We start from the raw sequence: 22,258 nt of genomic DNA on the forward strand, positions 1-22,258 counted from the left end.
GATTCCCTGAATTTCTCTTACTCATCTATTTAAACATTTTAAACATGTAAACAATAAAACAATTACATACAGATATAATGTGGTATCGAAATCAAAACAGATTATTGTTTTCTCGTGAAAAACAAGACAGGAAAAGGACACTAGATTGTAGTTACTGCGCTTTGCATTTGTACTACCTATACATCTGTTTAAGGTAATACACAGAGTGCAGTATCTGCATTTTTGCAGGCATAGGTCAAGTAATTGATCATGTTTTTTAGCCATAAAAAATCCTTAATGTATACATATACAATAATAATACAAATAAGCGCATTATCACTTTTCAACCTATAAGTCATTTGGCTGGACAGTCAAAAAACTTTGAAGCCATTTTTCTCAGTTTCCTTGTTAGGGTAGTTACTGTGGTTAGGATTTGTAGGGTAGTATCGAGAATATCATCAACAAAGTTCATCGTTATTCATTTGTATAGAGGATTGTGTGAAAAGATGAGACAATTTTTAGATCTAAGCCTCTAAAACCAGATCATGTCATTCATATATATATGAATGACATGATCTAATATATATATTATTCATATCATATATTCATATCAGTACTTTATTAAATATAATGTCTGACCTGAGAATCTCCAGTCTGCAGTGTGGACTCTCCAGTCCAGCAGAGAGCAGCTTCACACCTGAATCCTCCAGGGTATTGTCACTCATGTCCAGCTCTCTCAGATGGGAGGAGTTGGACTTCAGAGCTGCAGCCACAACTTGACACTCAGTCTCGTCCAAAGAGCAACCTATCATTCTGAATAAAAACAAAGGAGGGGTTGGACTTCAGAGCTGAGAACAGTCTATCCCATTTCTCTTATCTGACATCAAGTGGTTCTTGGTCTGTCAACTGGAAGAGCATCCAAAAGCTCTTATCCTGCCATGAGGAGGGAGGAGAGATCTGTGAGGAGCTCTGAGCAAGGAGACACCATACCAGACTTCCCGGAAGATAATTTCCCAAATGCAGGGTGGCAGGGGAATATCCGAAATGCAGGGTGGTCGAGGGACTCATTAATCATCAACACTACAAATGAACGGCACCACGTTAATTAGTCCGCCCCGTAGCGCAAATGTGAAGAAGCTCAAATTAACAAGGTTTTAGAGAAACAGCACAAGTGATAAGTGCCCATCATATGATACTGATATAACATTAATGTAAGAACATGGGGAGCCTAAATTACATTTAGTTCAGGTGTTCAGCCATAACCCATTTTAGTTGTGAAGGGAAAGGGGGGGCAGTTGTAGCTGTAATCTTCTGCCACCTTCATCAGGATTATGGACGTGGCTTCACATGATGCTTCAGATGGAAGGACGTCTCATTTCTCTAACCGCACATTTCCTCGTTTCGTCTCTCCTCACTTGTTTCCTCCATCCCTCCTCAGTGGGAGGGACTAAGACGCAAGGAAAGGACGGAAGAGAGGCAAACGTGATGCAATTAAGAGAAATGGGATGGACCCCAGGACTTCAGAGCTGAGGTCTCTGAGAGTTCACAGCCAGAATGTCTGCTTTCAGATTTACTGTAAAATGAGTGATTATCAGAGACTAGCATACCAATCAAAACTTATACAGCATACTTCTTCCACTACTACTACTACTACTACATTATAATAATAATAATAATAATAATAATTTGTAGTATATATTCGAAATTATAGAATTAGATATAAGCAGAAACCAAACAGAAAAGATTACATAAATGCTATTATGAAATCATTTTTGTAAAAATGATTAAAAAACTATAATAATAATATTAATAGTGATATTAATAATAATAACAATAATAATAACACTAATAATAATAATAATATAATAATAATAATAACAACAACAACAAAAAATCAGCATGTCGAGTTCAACTTCTGGCAAAACAACTCAGTAAAACAGCCCGACACCATTAGAGCTACAGATTTGGTTGGGGTTTACTTTCAAAGTTTTGAGCCTACAGCAGGCTTTCCCAACCTTGAGGTCAGGACGCTTGGGGCCGCATGGAATTCAAATGTGGCATTATAATAATAAAAACACCACACACAATTTAAAACAAATATTCTACGTATTCTACATTTTCACAAAAGTGTCAGCTAAATGACAACATGTAAATGTAATATACATAAACATGGATAGAGCCATAACGTGTGAAACCCTTCATTAATAGAAAAGTGTTTCTTAGGTAGGGAGGTGGTCTGTTTAGCGATATGTTGAACTGATCCAGCTGGCCAGCTAGTGGGGTCTGTGTGTTAAAAGGATATAGCCCATATTTGTAGCCTACTTAGCTCTTGTTACATTGTCAGTATGCATTGTTTAATTTGAGTCATTGTTTGTTCAGTATTAATTTGCAGCCTTGTAAAATACTAGTCTCTTAAAAGACGGTTGGCTCTCTCAATTTATAAATGCTTCCGCCTAAACGTCTGTAATTTGAGCATGGAAAACTTGGTCAAAACAGAAAGGGAAGCTCAGGGGAAATAATGAGCGATGATAGGGGGATGTCCCGGATGTCCCGCCTGAAGGCAGTTGATTAGAAAAAATATGAGCGGATGCTCTTATATCCGCTCATATTTCTCCAATTACCGGCTGGCCCTGATGCCGTATCACCCTCTGCCCTGTAGTGCTGTGCTGACCAGCTGGCCCCTGTATTCACAGACATTTTCAATTCCTCACTGGAGACCTGCTATGTACCAACATGCTTCAAAACATCAACCATAATCCCCCTCCCAAAAAAGGCAAGGCCCTCTGCACTTAAAGACTACAGACCCGTCGCCCTGACCTCTGTGGTCATGAAGTCCTTTGAGCGTCTTGTCCTGTCCTACCTTAAATCCATCATAGACCCACTCCTGGACCCCCTACAGTTTGCCTACAGAGCAACAGGTCTGTAGACGATGCAATAAACATGGCCCTCCACCACATCCTCACACATCTGGACAATGCAGGAACCTATGCCAGGATTCTGTTTGTGGATTTCAGCTCAACGTTTGACACGATCATCCCAGCCCTGCTACAGGAGAAACTCTCCCAGCTGGGCGCCCCCGACCCCATTTGCAGATGGACCACAGACTTCCTGACTGACAGGAAGTAGCATGTGAGGCTGGGTAAGCACATAACTGACTTTCGGTCCATCGGCACCGGTGCTGCCCAGGGTGGCGTCCTCTCTCCCTACGTCTTCGGTCTGTACACCAACAGCTGCACCTCCAGTCACCAGTCAAGCTCCTGAAATTCGCGGACGATACCACTCTCATAGGGCTCATCACAGACGGAGATGAGTCGGAATACAGACAGGAAGTTGACCATCTGGTTACTTGGTGCAGTCAAAACAACCTGGTGTTAAATGCTCAAAAAACAATGGAGATGATTGTGGATTAGAGGAGGAACACAGCCCCAACTTCCCCCATCACCCTGGGTGACACCCCAGTCAACACTGTTGAGTCCTTCCGCTTCCTGGGGACCATCATCAGCCATGGCCTAAAATAGGAGCTGAACATCCGAGCTCTCACCAAGAAGGCACAGCAGAGGATGTACTTTGTGCGGCAGCCACAATGGCCACAATGGTGCACTTCTACACCTCCATCGTTGAGTCCATTCTCACCTCCTCCATCACCGTCTGGTATGCTGCTGCCACTCTCAAAGACATTAACAGACTTCAACGCATCATCCGCTGTGCTGAGAAGATAATCGGATGCAACCTGCCATCCCTCCAGGACCTGCATGCAGCCAGGACACTGAAGCGGTCTCGCAAGATCATGGCCGACCCCTCCCACCCTGGCCACAAACTCTTTAAGACACTCCCCCACGGCAAGAGACTGAGGTCTGCCAAGACCAGAACCACTCGCCACAAGACCAGCTTCTTCCCAATCGCCATCAGCCTCAACAAGACCTGGAAACCCCTTCCACCAAGGACCTCACCAACAACCCCCCCCCCCCCCCGCAAACCCACTATCTCCTCCTGAAGTCAGCTGAACCCCCCCCCCCCCCCATAAAACTGTAACTCATATCTGATTTAATGCCTGTTTAACTGGGACTGTGAATTCATGTAAATTCACTGCTTATTTAATGCCTATTTAATAGGGGTGTCACAATATTTTGTCGCACGATATATCGCGATATCGAAACGTCACTATATGCCTATCGTCAGAAAAAAATGATATCGTAAAAAAAAGAAAGAAAAAAAAAAGAAAAAATTCTCCTGAATAATAATAGAACAAATTTAGCAGAATCAACACGCATGAGTGAGGGGGTAGACTACTACTAACATGGCAAAACAGCTCAAGGGGTTCATAAGATTACATACGTTTAGGGACCATTGAGCATGAGTTATTTAAGAAATAGATTGTATACTTTATTTTTCTTTCACCATGCAACAAACATTTAGTTTGTGACAGTGTGACACATTCTATTGCAAGAGAAGCATTATCTTCCATGTTGTTTTATAGTTATTATAATAACCATTTCCAAAAACAGCATTTGTTTTGTATTTTGTGTATTTCAAATGAAAGACTATTTTTCCAGTATTTTCCCAGGGCTCCCTTGAAAAGAGGTTTCAATTTCAACGGGAATCCCCATACGGAAAGGTAATATATGTCATATATGGACATACATCCACACATGGTCCACATATATGTCACCATACATGTACATGTATGCACTTTGCATACAAACCCATCTGAGATATATGCATATATATGTGAGGATCATATATGTGATCCAAATATAAATATACATAGACATATATGATCATATAGGCAATTAACATATATGAGTACTCCCATACATGTGATCATATATGCTCATGTAAGTAATGGACATATAGGGTTATTCTTGCATATGTTTAGATATATGTACATATAAGCAATTAACATATAAGAATATTTCTACATATTTCCGCATATATGCAAATACAAGCAACACACATATATGTTATTCTCTTGCATATCAAAATATGTGTGCATATAAGCATTAAACATATATGATTATTATTACGTATGTCAACATATATGCTCATATAATCAATTAACATATGCGGATGTTCGCATACATGTAATCATATATGTTTGTGTAAGCATTGAACATATAGGGTTAAACTTACATATGTCTACACATATGTGCATATCAGCAATTAACATATAAGAATTTACTTACATGTAAACATGTATGCTCATATAAGCAATTAACATATATGAGTATTGTCATACATGTGATCATATATGTCCATGCAAGTAATGGACATACAGGGTTATTCTTGCATATGTTTATATATATGTACATATAAGGACATAAACATATAAGAATATTTCTACATATTTCCGCATATATGCAAATACAAGCAACACACATATATGTTATTCTCTTGCATATCAAAATATGTGTGCATATAAGCATTAAACATATATGATCATTATTACGTATGTCAACATATATGCTCATATAATCAATTAACATATGCGGATGTTCGCATATATGTAATCATATATGTTTGTGTAAGCATTGAACATATATGGTTAAACTTACATATGTCTACATATATGTGCATATCAGCAATTCACATATAAGAATTTACTTACATATGTAAGCATGTATGCTCATATAAGCAATTAACATATATGAGTATTCTCATACATGTGATCATATATGTTCATACAAGTAATGGACATACAGGGTTATTCTCGCATATGTTTAGATATATGTACATATAAGCAATTAACATATAAGAATATTTCTACATATTTCCGCATATATGCAAATACAAGCAACACACATATATGTTATTCTCTTGCATATCAAAATATGTGTGCATATAAGCATTAAACATGATCATTATTACGTGTGTCAACATATATGCTCATATAATCAATTAACATATGCGGATGTTCGCATACATGTAATCATATATGTTTGTGTAAGCATTGAACATATAGGGTTAAACTTACATATGTCGACATATATGTGCATATCAGCAATTAACGTATAAGAATTTACGTTGTTATGTTATTCTCTTCCATATCAAAATATGTGTTCGTATAAGCATTAAACATATATGATTACTATTATGTATGTCAACATATATGCTCATATAATCAGTTAACATATGCGGATTTGCATGGAAGTCCCATGATGCATTTGGGGCAGAGATTAGGGATCTAATATGGTTAACTCATTCATGGCCATATACGTCTTTAACGTCTTATCAGGAATGTGCCTCCCAGCCAAATACGTGTTTGACGTGTTTTTGTTTTTATTCGTGTTTAGCGTAGTTCAAAGACTTCCCCAGCCTGTGACATATCAGGTCCCTGGCCTCAAAGGCAAGCCGACAACACGTGAACAAACAACTACCGCAGCTGTTGTTTTGAAATGGAGCAGGAGGAAAGAACAGAAAACAGAGAAACGCTTCCTTGTTGCAGAGAGGAGAAACGCCATTGAAACGCCCCTCGGCGCGCTGCACGAGCTGGTCGCCTTGCTGCAGGGCAGCGAACCTGGATGAGTTGTTCGCGGTAGTCAAACCCGTGACCAACATGATCGATCCTGGTCCCAAACCCAAGCCGGACCCCGTTCCTGTGTGCCAGCCCGAAAGAGACGAGACGGAGTCACAACTTTGTGAGGAGGAGGAGAACGAGCAGCCTCGCCACAGAAATTGCTTTCACACAGAGCCAAGCAGCACGGCCACTTTCCATGTCGAGGGCGAGGAAGACTGGACTCCAATGCGACAGGACCCGGATGATCTCGCGGTAAGGAATAATTTTGTTGTTGATATATATGCATTGCCAACGATGCAGAGGCAGAGGAGGCTAGACGCTGATCTCAGACCAGTTTGGTGTTCTCCTCCTATGCTAATTTGCGGGGAGATCAATAGTGTTCCCTGGGAAGGAGGTGCGATCCAGCAGCAGCTGTGGACAGAACTCTCTCTCTCAGTGTTGATGTCATCAGTGATGTCACTTGAGAATTGTGATGTCATCAGTGATGTCACTTGAGCAAATTGTGATGTCATCAGTGATGATGTCATCATCGATGTCACTCGAGCAACTGTGATGTAGTATGAGCCGATGGCACACAGTTGCACGATGGCACCTAGGTGGGTGGGCGGTGTCTGTCTGTCTGTAGGGCACGAGATTCCTAGTAATCCAAAATTGTCTCGTTGGCTAAAAGGGGTGTGGTGGGGGGAGGGGGTGCATGGAAGGGGGGGGGGGCAAATTTCGAAATGCAGGATGGCAGGGACAGAGAGCTGAAATTTGGCATGGAAGTGTGTGTGTGTGTGTGTGTGTGTGTGTGTGTGTGTGTGTGTGTGTGTGTGTGTGTGTGTGTGAGAGACTACACTGTCTCTCTGCATTCTATGATCGTATAGTTTACTGAGACACTAGTACACTACACTGTCTCTGTACTAAATGTGATTATATTTACTGAGGATATGTTGCTTTTATTTCAGATGAGGAGCCGATTGTGAGCCCACATCTCAGAATGAGGTCAGGACGGTCGAATCCCTGCCCATCTTTTGCCGAAGATTGAAAACTCCTTTTTTTTTTTTTTTTCAACTTTTTATTTTAGTTTTCAGTTACTCTACTGCTGCAAGGGTGTATCTGTGTAGATGATGTTCCACAGTTGATTCCACTAATGTTGACAGAATGTGACATTGTAAGTCGCTTTGGATAAAAGTGTCTGCTAAATGACGAAATGTAATGTAATGTAAAGAGACACACATGGGCCCCGTGCACACACACACATTCACACTCACACTGAGTAAACTGTATTGTTGAATGTAAAAAAAGCACTTTTTTTTGTCATTTGTGTCATAACGAATAGTATTTACATGTCTGATGTCAATACAGTTCAAAATAAAAGAATTGAGAGCGAGTTCTGCCTGAGATTGTGTCCTTTACAAAAATGCCCTTTTCTCCAATTTCTCTTCTCAGAGAGACCTTTTTGGTGAAAACAGGGTGTATATAAATGGCTATAAGTAGAGTACAGAACATGCTAAAAGCTCACTTTTTTTTCTGGTGAACCCAGAGACGTACATCTTCATTTTGAGGTATTGCAAATCACTTTGGTGCTAATAGATAATTTACTGTGGGTCTTGAATGATGACCAACAATTATGAAAATCTTTGGCTTGAGCTAAATATTGGCAGTCCTAAACTGGCCATGAATGAGTTAATAACTCCACAGGATTTAATTTATGAAGCTTTTAAATTTTTTATATATTTGGAATCAGCTTTACGATGAGCTTCTAAATCATATATAATATATAATGTTTACACTAAAACCATAATATAGACTATGGGGCATTTTAATGACTGCACTGTCAAAAAACCCTTATTTTTCAATCTCATGCACACTGGACTAACCTTGAAAATATCCAGTAGTGCTGGAAGTCTTGCACAAAACTAACCATTTTTATGGTGGGTTTCACTTCTGAGATGTTGTTCAATCAAAAATAATTTGGAAAATTATATTTCTTTTAATTAAGAGATATGTGTTTTGATTCCATACATGTTCATATATTGTGATATATATGCACATATATCCTGGATATATAGGTGGATATATGTCGAATACAGATAAATACATACAGTTATACACAGGTAATAGTCATATATGTTCATATAAAATAAAACATATATGTATGTATAGTTATTATTCATATATAGTTTTATATGTATTAACCATATATGCCCGTATAGTGTCAATGCATACAAATGTACATATAATTAATTGCCATATGTGTCCATATACAATCTATACATGTATGCACATATATAATTATATAGGACAAACATATATGGACCATATATGAAACGTTCCAATTCCATACATGTTCATATATTGTGATATATATGCACATCTATCCTGGATATATAGGTGGATATATGTTGAATACAGATAAATACATACAGTTATACACAGGTAATAGTCATATATGTTCATATAAAATAAAACATATGTATGCATAGTTATTATTCATATATAGTTATATATGTATTAACCATATATGCCCGTATACTGTCAATGCATATAAATGTACATATAATTAATTGCCATATGTGTCCATATACAATCTATACATGTATGCACATATATAATTATATAGGACAAACATATATGGACCATATATGAAACGTTCCAATTCCATACATGTTCATATATTGTAATATATATGCACATATATGCACGTATATCCTGGATATATAGGTGGATATATGTCGAATGCAGATAAATACATACAGTTATACACAGGTAATAGTCATATATGTTCATATAAAATAAAACATATATGTATGTATAGTTATTATTCATATATAGTTTTATATGTATTAACCATATATGTCCGTATAGTGTCAATGCATACAAATGTACATATAATTAATTGCCATAATGTGTCCATATACAATCTATACATGTATGCACATATATAATTATATAGGACAAACATATATGGACCATATATGAAACGTTCCAATCCCATACATGTTCATATATTGTGATACATATGCACATATATGCACATATATCCTGGATATATATGTGGATATATGTCGAATACTTATATGAACATATACTACATGTTTACTACATATATGTGCATATATGCCTCTTCCGTATGGGTCACATGGTTAAATAAATGATAAATAAATACATACAAATTATTTACTTTTGTTAAAAATAATATTGTTAAAATATCATATTGTATCGTTATCGTGAACCCAATATTGTGTATCGTATCGTATCGTATCGTGAAATTAGTGTATCGTGACACCCCTACTATTTAACTTACTGTAAATTTCATGTACATTCAATGTTAACTCCTATTTAACTCCCACTGTAAATTCATATAAATTCACTGCCTATTTAACGCCTATTTAACTCAGTCTGTAAATCTCATGTAAATTCAACGTAAATTCATATTTATTATCCACGGAACACGCCTCCACTCATGTACATATTGTATATAGATTTACTTGATTTGATTGCACTTGCAATGCTGTGATTGTCTTTATGTAGCTTTCCTACTTCTTATCTCTGTATATTGATCTGACCGCTACGCTGCATACAGACACTAAGACAAATTCCTCGTATGTAACTTGAATACTGTGCCAATAAAAGTGTTTCTGATATATATATATATATATTTATTTATTTTATATTTATTTATATTTATTTATTTATAACATAGAAAATAAAAAAAATAAAAGATCAGATGACTTTGCCCAGACAGAAAACCAACTAGAATATCTAAATTTCCTAACGAAAATGTAATTGTGCTTGCTGTCCTAGCCACGCCCGCCTCCTTGCAACACCCTACACCCATGCAGCCCTAATCGGCAATGTGTAGCTAGCACGTCTCTAGGTGGTTAAAGGGTGTAGTAATTGGTTGCTAGGGTGTTTCCGGCTGGTCGCTAGGGTGTTTGTAGACGGTTGGTAGGGTGGACTAAGTAGTTATGGACGGGCCTATGCGAGGAGAAGCAGGAGGAGCCAAGGAATTCAGGGGCGAAATAATTTTGATTGTAGACGCTACAGTTGAAAAGTTATGGACCAAAACTTAAGAGGGCTGTTATAGCGCCACTATCAGGTCAATAGGAGTATTTTTTTTAGATCACAGCAATAAGTAAACATGGGACGAGCCAAGGAAACCTGGCGAAAAATAATTTTGATTGTAGAAGCTACGGTTCTAAAGTTATCGACCAAAATGTAAAGATGGCTGTTATAGCGCCACTGTCAGGTCAATCGGTGTAATATTTTAGGCCAGAGTAGAAGAGTACTCTATGAACATAATGAACCAAATTTGGCAACAGTCGCTCTTATGGTTTGTGAGCTACAGGTACTTAATGTTGCTATAGGGCCCCCTATAGGCGAAATGACACAATTGTTTTTAATCAGCTCAGAGTACATCCCTGCACACCTGTACCACGTTTGGTTAGCATCGGACATGGTGTTCCAGAGTTATGGCGATCTTCGTGAAATAGGCCCTACCCACAGAACTTTGGAAGTCGATTATATCGCAATGGTGCGTTTTCTTTTTAAATCCGCGAAATCAGTGTTGTGCAGGACAGTCCACACATGATGTGTGCTTTGGTTTGGTGAATATTGGACAAAATTTGAAGGTGGAATCGCAAAAAACACCAGTTTTGGACAAAATTCAAAATGGCGGAAAATCTAGTCAGACGGAAATGGGTGTTAATCCAGGGAAAAAAGAAGTTTGATTGTGGACCCTATAGTTCAAAAGTTATGGACCAAAATGTAAAGAGGGCTGTTATAGCGCCACCATCTGGTCAATTGGTGTAACTTTTTTCGTGGATAGTAAAAGGCCCCTCTGTGAAACCCCATTCAAGTGAATGGGAAAAAAACTTGTGCTTAATCGTGAATAGTGCCCAAACCGCTTGACCAAACCCTAACAAAAGTCATAACAACCCTGTCCTCAATGAGCCGCACGTTTTGAGTTCTGGCATGTCTATGTGGTGTGAAAACTGTGGGAGTTATTACGTCCCAGAAATTGTGGCATATATATATAATAATAAGTATGGGGGACTTTATAGATTGTGCCTTGCTTTCAGCAAGCACAATAATAAGAAAATTGTCCAGCCTCTTGGAATTGTCAACCATGCAATATTTGGTTTTAAAAGGATGCTCAGATCCCATCTACACTCACACACACACTATCACACACAATGATGTTTGTCACATCACTTTTCCTTCTATGTTTGTTTTCTAAAGTATAGAGTTGTACGGACCATATTAATATTTGGGCTATTGGCCAGCTAGAAGGCTAGCTGACCATTCTATTGTCTGTCTTAACTTAGATTTGCTTTTTATTCTTTCTTCTGTTCTTTTCCTTTGTGTTTTTGTATTTTAATTGTTGCGTGTCATGTAATGTGTATTTTGTCTTGGACCCCAGGAAGACTAGCTGTCGTCTAGCTAATGGGGATCCTTTTTAATAAACAAATAAACAATTTAACTCAAATCAGCTCTCAATAACTGTCAAACTAAATGAATGCCTGCACAACTGCAGTTTTCAGATATACAGTAAAACTGATTTTGTAATGATACAAAGCTGGTTGAAAATCGTCAGTGTTCCTTTAATAGTGTGTATGTTTGAGGAACTATAGATGTTTATTGTAATTCTGATGGTCTCAGATATGAAGGTGGCTCTACACTGTTCTATCCTGTTGGTATTCACACAAGGACTAACCGAGCCTTCCTGCAGTTCCTCAGAGCTGGGAGAAGTCTGGCTCGTCCCGTCACTGTTGTGTTGTAGGCCTTCAGGTCCAACACATCCAGAACCTCCTCTGACATCTGCAGCATGTATGCCAGAGCTGAGCAGTGGATCTCAGAGAGTTTATCTGATCTGTTCTCTGACTTCAGGAACTGTTGGACGTCCTGATTTACTGACTGGTCGTTTATCTCCATCAAACAGTGGAAGATATTGATGCTTCTGTCAGGAGAGGTGTCATTATGAGTGCTCATCTTCTTAAGGTTGTTGATGGCTCTCTGGATGCTTTCTGGTCTACTCTCTGTCTGACCCAGCAGGCCTCGTAGGAGTCTCTGGCTGGAATCCAGTGAGAGGCCATGAAGGAAGCGGACAAAGAGGTCCAGGTGGCCATTTTTACTCTTCAGGGATTTCTCCATGGCTCTCAACAGGAAGGCATCCAGGGATTGGTCATTGTCTTCCGATATGCCTGCTTCTCTTCTCAGCATTATGTCCCGATCAGATTCTTCTCCCAGGAATGTGCCCAGTGCCATCCTATCCCTGTTTGTGTGACAGTGGAGCATGTAGACAGCAGCCAGAAACTCCTGAAAGCTCAGATGGACAAAGCAAAACATCTTGTCCTGGTACAGCCCACACTCCTCTTTAAAGATCTGTGTGAAAACTCCTGAGTACACTGAGGCTGCTGTGATATCAATGCCGCACACTATCAGGTCTTCTTCATAGAAGATCAGGTTGCCTTTCTCCAGCTGCTCAAGAGCCAGTTTTCCCAGAGAGAGAATCATATTCTTGGTCTCTGTATTCCAGCGTGCATCTGTCCAAGCTCTCTTATGATACTTGACATTCTGACGTTTGGACTGAACCACCAGGAAGTGGATGTACATTTCAGTCAGGGTCTTGGGCATCTTTCCTCTCTTACTGGTTTTGAACTCCGACTCCAGAACGGTAGCAATGATCCAACAGAAGACTGGGATGTGGCACATGATGAGGAGGGTTCGTGAAGTCTTGATGTGGGAGATGATTCTGCTGGCCTGCTTCTTATCACTGAATCTCTTCCTGAAATACTCCTCCTTCTGGGGGTCAGTGAACCCTCTCACCTCTGTCACCATGTCAACGCACTCAGGAGGGATCTGAGTGGCTGCTGCAGGTCGTGTGGTCATCCAGAGGCGAGCAAGGGGAAGCAGGTTCCCCCTGATGAGGTTTGTCAGCAGCACATCCACTGAGGTTGACTCTGTGACATCAGTCAGGATCTCATTATTCTCAAAGTCTAGAGGAAGTCGACACTCATCCAGACCGTCAAAGATGAACACAACCTGGAACTTGTCAAGACTGCAGTTTTCAGTTTCTTTAGTCCCAGGAAAAAAGTGACGAAGAAGTTCCATCAAGCTGTACTTTTTCTCTTTCAGCAGATTCAGCTCTCGGAAAGTGAACAGAAATATGAACTGTATACCCTGGTTGGCTTTGTCTTCAGCCCAGTCCAGAGTGAACTTCTGTGTTAAGACTGTTTTCCCAATGCCAGCCACTCCCATTGTCATCACGGTTCTGGCTGATTCATCTCTTCCAGGTAAGGGTTGAAAGATGTCTTCACATTTGATTGGTGTTTCTGATCTCAGGTTTCTGGATGCTGCTTCAATCAGTCTGACCTCATGTTCATCATTTACCTCTCCAGTCCCTCCCTCTGTGAGGTAATGCTCTGTGTACATCTGATTCATAGCTGTTGACTTTCCTGCTTTAACAATCCCCTCAAACACACACTGAAACTTCTTCTTCTGTTTGGTTTTGTGTTGATGTTGCCAGATGGCAGCAGGAACGGAGGTTTCTGAAGGAATAAACAACAGGTGACATCAATCAATGAAGAAGTGAGTAAAGAGCAACATTTCCTGATCATTTACACCAGTGGAAGCCAACACGGTGTCTGCGGGTGCCTGGGTGCCCCGCAATGAGGTGCCCGCAGACTATGTTATAAAAATAATTTAGAACGTAGTCAATAACACTTGCATGAATGTAGAAAATAACTAGTTTAACATTGAGGGTTGTTTTACATTTCAGTTGTCACCTTTACAGACACATGTTTACAGATGTTCCCTTGAAAGAACAAAAAGGAGGTTTAGGAACCTTAACTTTAAACTCTTAGGCCCCTATCGTTGCATCGGCGCAGTTTCTAGGCCGAGCGGCAGGCGCAGATCAAAGCAGATCAAAGGAAAGGCGCACTTGATATCGTCGTGCTGGCGCTAGATGCAGCCCAAAGCATTACAACCACGCCTTTTAGGCGTAAAATTATGCACCGTCATGCTCATTGGATAAGTGCAATAAACGAATCGCACGCTTGCCTTTTTAGCTCCAATTCCAGTGATCCCGCAAAACCAGACGAAAGCCAAACGCTCTGCCCCCCCCCCCCCCCTCCCTTCATCCAGCCTGTCTGTCTGCATTATAGGCTATTATTCCATATTATTATGCTTCTCAAACCAATCTAACTGCAGTTTCAATACTGCAAGCATGTAAATACGCTACACTATAGCAAGATCAAAGTGAAAATAATGTTCTATGCATCAGCTAGAAAAATATAGCCTATTAGATTGGTGAAAGTTTGTCCAGAAAGATATCATTTTCTCTCGCCTGCTGCAGGAAGGATGATGCACATAAATATACCCTACATTATGTCAAGTCATTGCATAAATGTGTTTTTATTGTAAAACTAAATGTGAAATAGGGCCAAGTTATTGGACGGACATCACAGTATAGCAGATGCCATTAGAAGCGCGTTCCGAAGCGCGTTCCGCTGTTACTTCTCTAAATCACGTTAACTCGACAAGGGGTATATATATGCCCAGGAGGACATATATGTTTCACATAGGGTGGTGTTTTCATTTCGAGGTTTTATTTGGTCCAATATTGAAATGTTGACAATGGCAGGCTGTGTTACCATTACACATTAATTTAGAACTACCTTTTATATCTATTTTGGCTCATTTGGTGGCTATTTAGTAGCGAAATGAAGAAACACAATGCATGCTGGGAACTCAGAGAGAGAGAGAGAGAAGGGTGACAGAGAAGAAGCAGTGAAGGCAAAGAATAGGCCTGCTTTTGAAAAGCGCAAAGCGCTAAATGTAGGCCAGCTCCCAAGATATGACTAGGCTGGTATTTAGCGCCGACACGCCCACTTTGGGACTGCGCCACGCCCATTCGGCCTAAAGCGCATTTGGCAGCCTAAAGCCTATTGCTATCTTGCGAAACAGGCGCAAGGCACGTTTTTTTGCGGTTAAGGCCCGTAATAGCGCCGATGGCCTGTGGGAGAATAGAGCCCTTAGGGCCCTATCTTCCCAAAAGTGATAATTTAGCGTTTGCGCTCGTTTAACGCCGTGCACAATTCAAATTGGGGGCGGACACAAGCGCATGCCTGTGATAATTGTACTGGGCATTGGCTGCCACAAGCCAAAGCAGGCGTTTCAGCGCTAAAATGTGGTGATAGATGGCATTATGCTATCGTCGGCAGCGCGCAATTACTTTGCGGTAAGAGCTTTGAAAAGGACCTCTTACGCGCAAATGCCTCGCTGCGCTGGGTTGCGCACCATAATCTCCGTGCAGCGCAGTGCAGTGCAAGTAAAATCCCTTTTGGATATGTCATTACGCACAGCCTTGCCATGCCAGGACATCAAATTATGCTGCTAAAATTGGGTATTAGCAGATAATTCAGTGAAGCAATCAACTATAACTCACTGAGAAACTTTTATCACATCGCAAAGAGGGAAATGAATTGAGAAAACTTGTTGGACAATGGACATAGGCTATTTACCATCATAACCCGGAGGGTCGTTGGCACCACAGACGATCTGTCAATAAGCTCTCTCTGTCCTCGCACGAGTGAGTACACTCTATTACGCATGGAGAGAATTACAGCATATTGCATGCCTCGCGCAAACAGCCATTGCGAGAGGGGAATCTGATTGGTTTTGATTGAGGTAATGTCTAGCATTGCCTCGCCACACCCGTCAATAATTCTGGTAGTTAAGACCGCCCAAATCGCGTTTGCGCAGGCATTTTGGGGCGCAGATAATTTTGGCACGGCTCTAATTTTAACTTAAAACTGAGGGAGGTCACGTCTACCAGACAATTATATAACTTTTAAACAGTTACATTTCAAATCATTACAAGTATGCTCCCGTGAGGTGGGGATGCTTTTTTTTGCTGCTGGGCGGGGGAGCAAAACTCGGCAGAACACCTGGTGGACGGCGCAAGGCGGACTGCTATCTTCAAACAGGTGCGCAAGTGCTATAGGGGATAGCACCTGTCGGCAGATAGGGCCCTTAATAATCAAAAATGTAACAAATGTGATACTGCTTCAATTTCAAATGTTGAAACCAATTAATTGTTAAGATTAACAGATAAAAGTTGATTAAACTTGCACTTTGAAATGTATGTGTTTTCCTATTGTATGATCACTTGGCAAAAAATTATTAATAATGATTGATATATCAAATTGAAGTTCCATTCATTGGATTTCATATTCAAATAAGATAATTGCATACACATAATTAATGATATGAGTTATTGCATAAATACACATTATATGCACTCATATAGACAGACACTACAGACAGACAGCATAATCTGTCATGGCATTGAGAAGGTCAATGCATTCTGACATGTGCTCACAGACATGGCGCCATCTTATACAAATAGTTATTAGCACGTCATATGGACATACGCAATATGGAGAGACACATACATAGCTTATCAAAGGAGGAGATTCTCCCCTCTGCTCTATAGAAAACACTGAATGTCAATGACCCAGACACAGGAACGCTTTGCTGATAAACAGAGGCAGCCCTGTAGGCTCCAAGTCAGATCCCCCCTCCTCTCTCCTTCCTCTCTTCTCTGCTTACAGTTTAAGAATCCATGTCCACTGTCAGATCTTTACTAAATCTGTAGTCTCGCTGGCCAGCCTCCTCTCCCTTCCATCCGAGGAGTCTGGCGCCGCAGGTCTCCATAACTGGGATAAACCCTCCCCTGCTCTACTCTGCTCTCCCATTGGAGGCGTCGGTTTCAGACGCTGCCGGATTTCCGCTCCCCGCTTAAGAAGCTCTGTCATTGGCTCCGACCATGTCAATCAGAGTGGCTTCCGCTCCCTCCTCCCTGTGTGTTGCTGTAAATAGTCCCCTGCCGCCTCAGGGAAAACAACAACGCTAAGTAGCTAGCAAGCTAACGGCAGAAACCTACATGCTAGCTCGTTGCTAGACGCTGAAAACGGCAAGTTGGATTGTTTGAAACTATTTTCCAAGGGCACTGCCGCTAAGTGCCGCCCATCGCAATCCCACTATGGAGACCTGCGGCGCCAGACTCCTCTGACGGAAGGGAGAGGAGGCTGGCCAGCGAGACTACTAAATCTGTAAACTCTGTATTGCATACATCATGAATACATTGAGATGATCAGTCGTCCTCTAATGCTGTTTAGAGTAGTTTGTTATGGCTTTAATACGATTTTATAAGACATCTTTCATATTGGCTGAAAATATGTTATTGTTTACATAGCGGGATGAGGAGTGGTGAAAAAGTCCATTCTACAACAATGATTGTGAGGAATCATTAACAGTAATTAGTGAGCATAGCTGAGTCTCCTGTAGCCGATTAAATGCATAATATTAATTATTTAAAGGTAAACGAAGCAATTTTCATATTATTTGGGAAGATTACATTAAACCGGTAGCTCTCTACGGGAGCGTACCTACGTTCCCTGGGTCCTATATTCCACGGGTCCTATGTTCCCCGTTTTTGTGGGACCGGGGAACATAGAACCCTTTCTATGAAAAAGGGTCCTATGTTCGCTGCTTTTGTTCCCTTTGCAGAGTGTTGTCTGCGCCCATATGCATTGATTGAATCACGCGATCATATGAGGTAGGCTGTTTTTGGCATTTCGGGAGACACATCGGACCAGGGAACATAGCGGGGAACATAGGACCCTATTTGGGAAAAGCGGGGAACATAGGACCCTTTTTCATAGAAAGGGTTCTATGTTCCCCGGTCCCACAAAAACAGGGAACATAGGACCCGGGGAACATAGGACCCGGGGAACATAGGGATGACCCCCTCTCTACATGACTATCTACTAGGGGTGTCACAATATATCGTCCCAAGAAATTTCGCGATAGTAAAACGTCACGATATGTATCGTTGAGATGAAATCTCATATCGTTGTTTTTTTTTTTTTTTTTTTTCAAAAATAGACAAAGAAACGTCTTTGTTTGTTGAAGTTCAATGTGTGGAAAGTAGTTCAGTTGAACAAGTCTCTGAAGAGACACATGAGAAGTTATACAGGAGAGAAACCATTCAATTGAGTTTCTGGCAAAACTGTTTACTTGACAGGAAAAACTGAAGATGCATAAAAAATAGACTAAGAAAAGTCTTGTTGTTTGAGTTTGAAGAAAAACTGAAGATGCATAATGAGAATTTATACTGCTGAGAAACCTTTTAGTTCAAAGTAAATCTAAGTGACGGTTTACATCATTCTATTTCAAGATAAGCCTTATCTCCAATCTCATGTTTTTTCTAGTTGTTATTGTAATAACAATTTCCCACAACAGCATGTTTTGTATTTGTGCATTTCAAATAAAATACTACTTTTCCAGTCATATATTGTCATTATTCAAGTTTAAAAAAATATTGTTAAAATCGTATCGTATCGTATCGTTATCGTGAACCCAGTATCGTGATACGTATCGTATCGTGAACTGAGTGTATCGTGACACCCCTACTATCTACCCTTCAGGTAGCTCTTAGTCTCAAAAAGGTTTTTGACCCTTGGTTTACACATTCACTCCATGGACTCTTTCAGCTCATTACTGGTGGCTGGATATGCAGGTCCTGAATGGGTGTAAGGAATAGCTGTTGTATAATTATTGTGCTTGCTGAAAGCAAGGCACAATCTATAAAGTCCGCCATACTTATATTATATCTGCCACAAAATTTGGGATGTAATATCTCCATGCTACATGCGGCTCATTCTTTTTTCTCCCATGCACTTGAATGGGGTTTAGAAAAATCTTGCATTAAATTAGCTGTATCTCAGAAACCATACGACCCAGAGTGACCAGACTTGGTTGGGAGGTCCACGGAAAAATTACATCAATTAACCTGATGGTGGTGCTAGAACAGCCCTCTTTACGTTTTGGTCCATAACTTTTGAACCGTACAGTCTACAATCAAAATTGCTTTTCCCCTGGATTCCTTTGGTCCTTCCGCATCTATAAGCTAGGGATGGGCGGGAGTACTCAAGTACTCATTCATAACGTCAATACTTGAGTACGTTGTTAGCAACATTTGCGAGTTAGCTTGGCACCAGCAATCCACAACTAGCTAGCAGCCACCCCAACCTCTAGGCAGCCACTGCCCATGCTAAGAGCCCCTCTCCCGGCCATAGAAACCCAGGACAGCCACCCCAATGCCACTGCCTGGAGGTGGCTGTGCTGGGTGTCTATGGCCGGGAGAGGGGCTCTTAGCATAGGTAGTGGCTGCCTGGATGTTGGGGATGCTACGTCTGATGATTGATGATTAATGTTAACGTTAACAGCGATGAATTACTAACACATATCGTTGTTCGTTTCTTCAGGGAACTGATGACACGATACGACACCAGGTGGCACGCACCCTGGATGGCTAACATCATGGAGACGCAACGCTCTCTAGCCTCTATGATCATGGCAATAACATCAGCCAAATGCTTTGATACAATAGAATGATTTAAAGCTACTATTTAGCATTAAGGACTGGTGAATTTTAACATATCTGTCAGTGGAATGGTAGATGTTCACGCATGACTGGAGAATGTTATTTGCTTACTTTTGTGAGAATAAACTAAACGGAGAAAAGACGGCCGTGTGGTGTTGTTGTTACATAATCTGCTGGTCTTGAGGCACGATTGAATAAAATGATAAGATGATGTAAATTCATAAAGATGGTGATGTCAGATGAATCTGCGAAAGGGAGCTGCCTGGAGCCCAGAGGACGTCAAGGTATGCACAGAGAAGAGGAAAAACACCCTTAGCAGCCTCCAAAAATCTTGTGAAAGCTTTAGGTTTATATTAATTGAAATGTGATATTTTTAACAATTCGGCACATATAGGTTAGTACAGTAAGTACACCATGCAGCATGTATTTGGATATACTCTCAAACTTTTACGAATGGTTCCTTGTTTATTTATTCCTAGTATTGGCTCCCATGCCGTTTGTTTACCCCCTATCAAAAGTACAAGTGCAAAATCTTAAGCTATGTTCTATCGATAAACTATATTTACCAATCAGCAGTAACACTTTAAATTGCCAGATTTTAACGGAGCTTGGCGTGATAACCTCCACGCATGCAAGACAAGGGTGGATCGGTGTTAACATCGACATAGACATATTATATCTCAATGGTGTTAACGGCCAATTTCTTGAGTAACAGCTCCAAAATATCAGACAGAAAGGACTACAATATGCTTGTGAGAGCTATATTCACACTTCACAGTATCATTTATGCAAGCGTCATAGCCTACGGGGGAAAATATCAGATAAACTGATCTTTGCAGTTCTGTGTTGATTAGCTAATATTTCAGTGGCATTTTGATTAACGTTATGCTTTATTTCCATTTGGAACAAAAATGTTGGTTTCACAGATTGCATGTTTACTGGGCAGTGGTGAGAAGGGCTTTGTGTTTGTGTGACTCTTGCGTGAATGGCTAACGGCTAGCCATTCTACTAGCCTTACAGCTAGCTGATGGCTGCTAAGTTCTGAAAATAGGTGTCTATTGTATTATTCCGGCTAACGTTATTGGTTGGCGAACCATCAGACGGTTAGCTAAGCTTGAACAAGCTGTTCGCTTGCACCCCTTAAAACCGATAACGTTAGCTGGAGTAATGAAAAACATATTTTCTGAACTTACCACTTCAGTTGTACGGAGTGCATTGTTCCTTCTGACATAAATCGAAGTTCTCCCAGCCTGGCAACGGTCTGAAGGCTGGCTCCCCAAATTCTACAACAATGTCTTGTTTACTAACGTTCATAATTGATAACGTTACAGCAATACAGTTACGGTTTCATACTCACTGTAAGATCAAGTGTTTAACGTTTATGTTAGCTTATTGTTTTGAATAGAATGTTTGACCAGCCCACTGGAGCTAGCCTCGGTAGCCGCCGCCATGTTGAATAGTGAAAGAACTACAAGGCAGAGGCACTTCTCGGTGGCGTCACACCCGGTCTGCCTAGAGCCCGCCCGTAGCTGCCGCTGATTGGGTCGCCTGGGCGCGGGCCGGTTTAAACTCAAAATTTGAGAGGATGCCAGATGGAGGAGGGATTGTGAATTTGTGAACAATACCGCCCCCATCTGGCGGAGTCAGGTTAACTCGCCCCACCCCTTTAAAAATTGTCTAAATCTACGCATGCATCGTCATGTGGATCTGGCAGCATGAACTGCACGGGCGTCAAGCCAGCTAAGTACGTCATCCGCTTTGTTGCTTTCAAAATAAAATGCTTATTGTAACGTAACCTTATTTATTTTGAGTAATGCGTTACAGCCACAGTTTCACGCCATAATAAGATCACAACGAGTATTTTGATAAAAGGTTTGCTGCTCGTTCGCTGAAATATCCTTTTCTCCTCCAACGTGCATCAATAAGCTATTTACTTTTGTTTAAGTAACATTATTTTGAAAGTTTTAACCAGAGATTTTCCAGCTCATCCCGAAAATGGTGGCTCCTTCTCCCGAAGGAGACAGATGCACGCTTCTTCATAGTGCACGCCCGATAAAACTCATTCAAAACGTTGCAGTAGTTTACTGACTACACTGTCGTTTCCAATAACATTAGTCACAAGAAATGTGGAGAAAGAATCACTTTTTGGGAGACAATCGCTTCATGGTGATCACTATTTAGCTGCAGCTGTAACATTAATCACACTGGTCAGTTTTCACTTTTTGGCAGAACACCGGACCTTGTAATCCGTGGATTTACGTTACTGTAACAGTGATCATAAAGTAAAATGGATGACACTGGACAATGGACATGTATTGGAAATGAGC

At 40.6% G+C, this 22,258-nt stretch overlaps 1 protein-coding gene across 2 annotated transcripts in view; it reads right to left on the reverse strand.

Annotated features, from left to right (window-relative positions):
- LOC310773797 (protein NLRC3-like) overlaps positions 1-22,258 on the reverse strand; it is a 140,911-nt gene that overhangs the window by 57,015 nt on the left and 61,638 nt on the right. For both annotated transcript variants that reach the window (XM_083633751.1, XM_083633750.1), the window contains exons 9-10: positions 12,195-14,028; positions 619-792 (exon numbers count right to left, since the gene is read on the reverse strand). In XM_083633751.1, coding sequence (XP_083489877.1) covers positions 619-792; positions 12,195-14,028 — 2,008 coding nt within the window. The remainder of the gene's footprint in view (positions 1-618; positions 793-12,194; positions 14,029-22,258) is intronic.

This window comes from Poromitra crassiceps (assembly GCF_964638095.1).
Source record: "Poromitra crassiceps genome assembly, chromosome: 3".
Taxonomy (NCBI): domain Eukaryota; kingdom Metazoa; phylum Chordata; class Actinopteri; order Beryciformes; family Melamphaidae; genus Poromitra; species Poromitra crassiceps.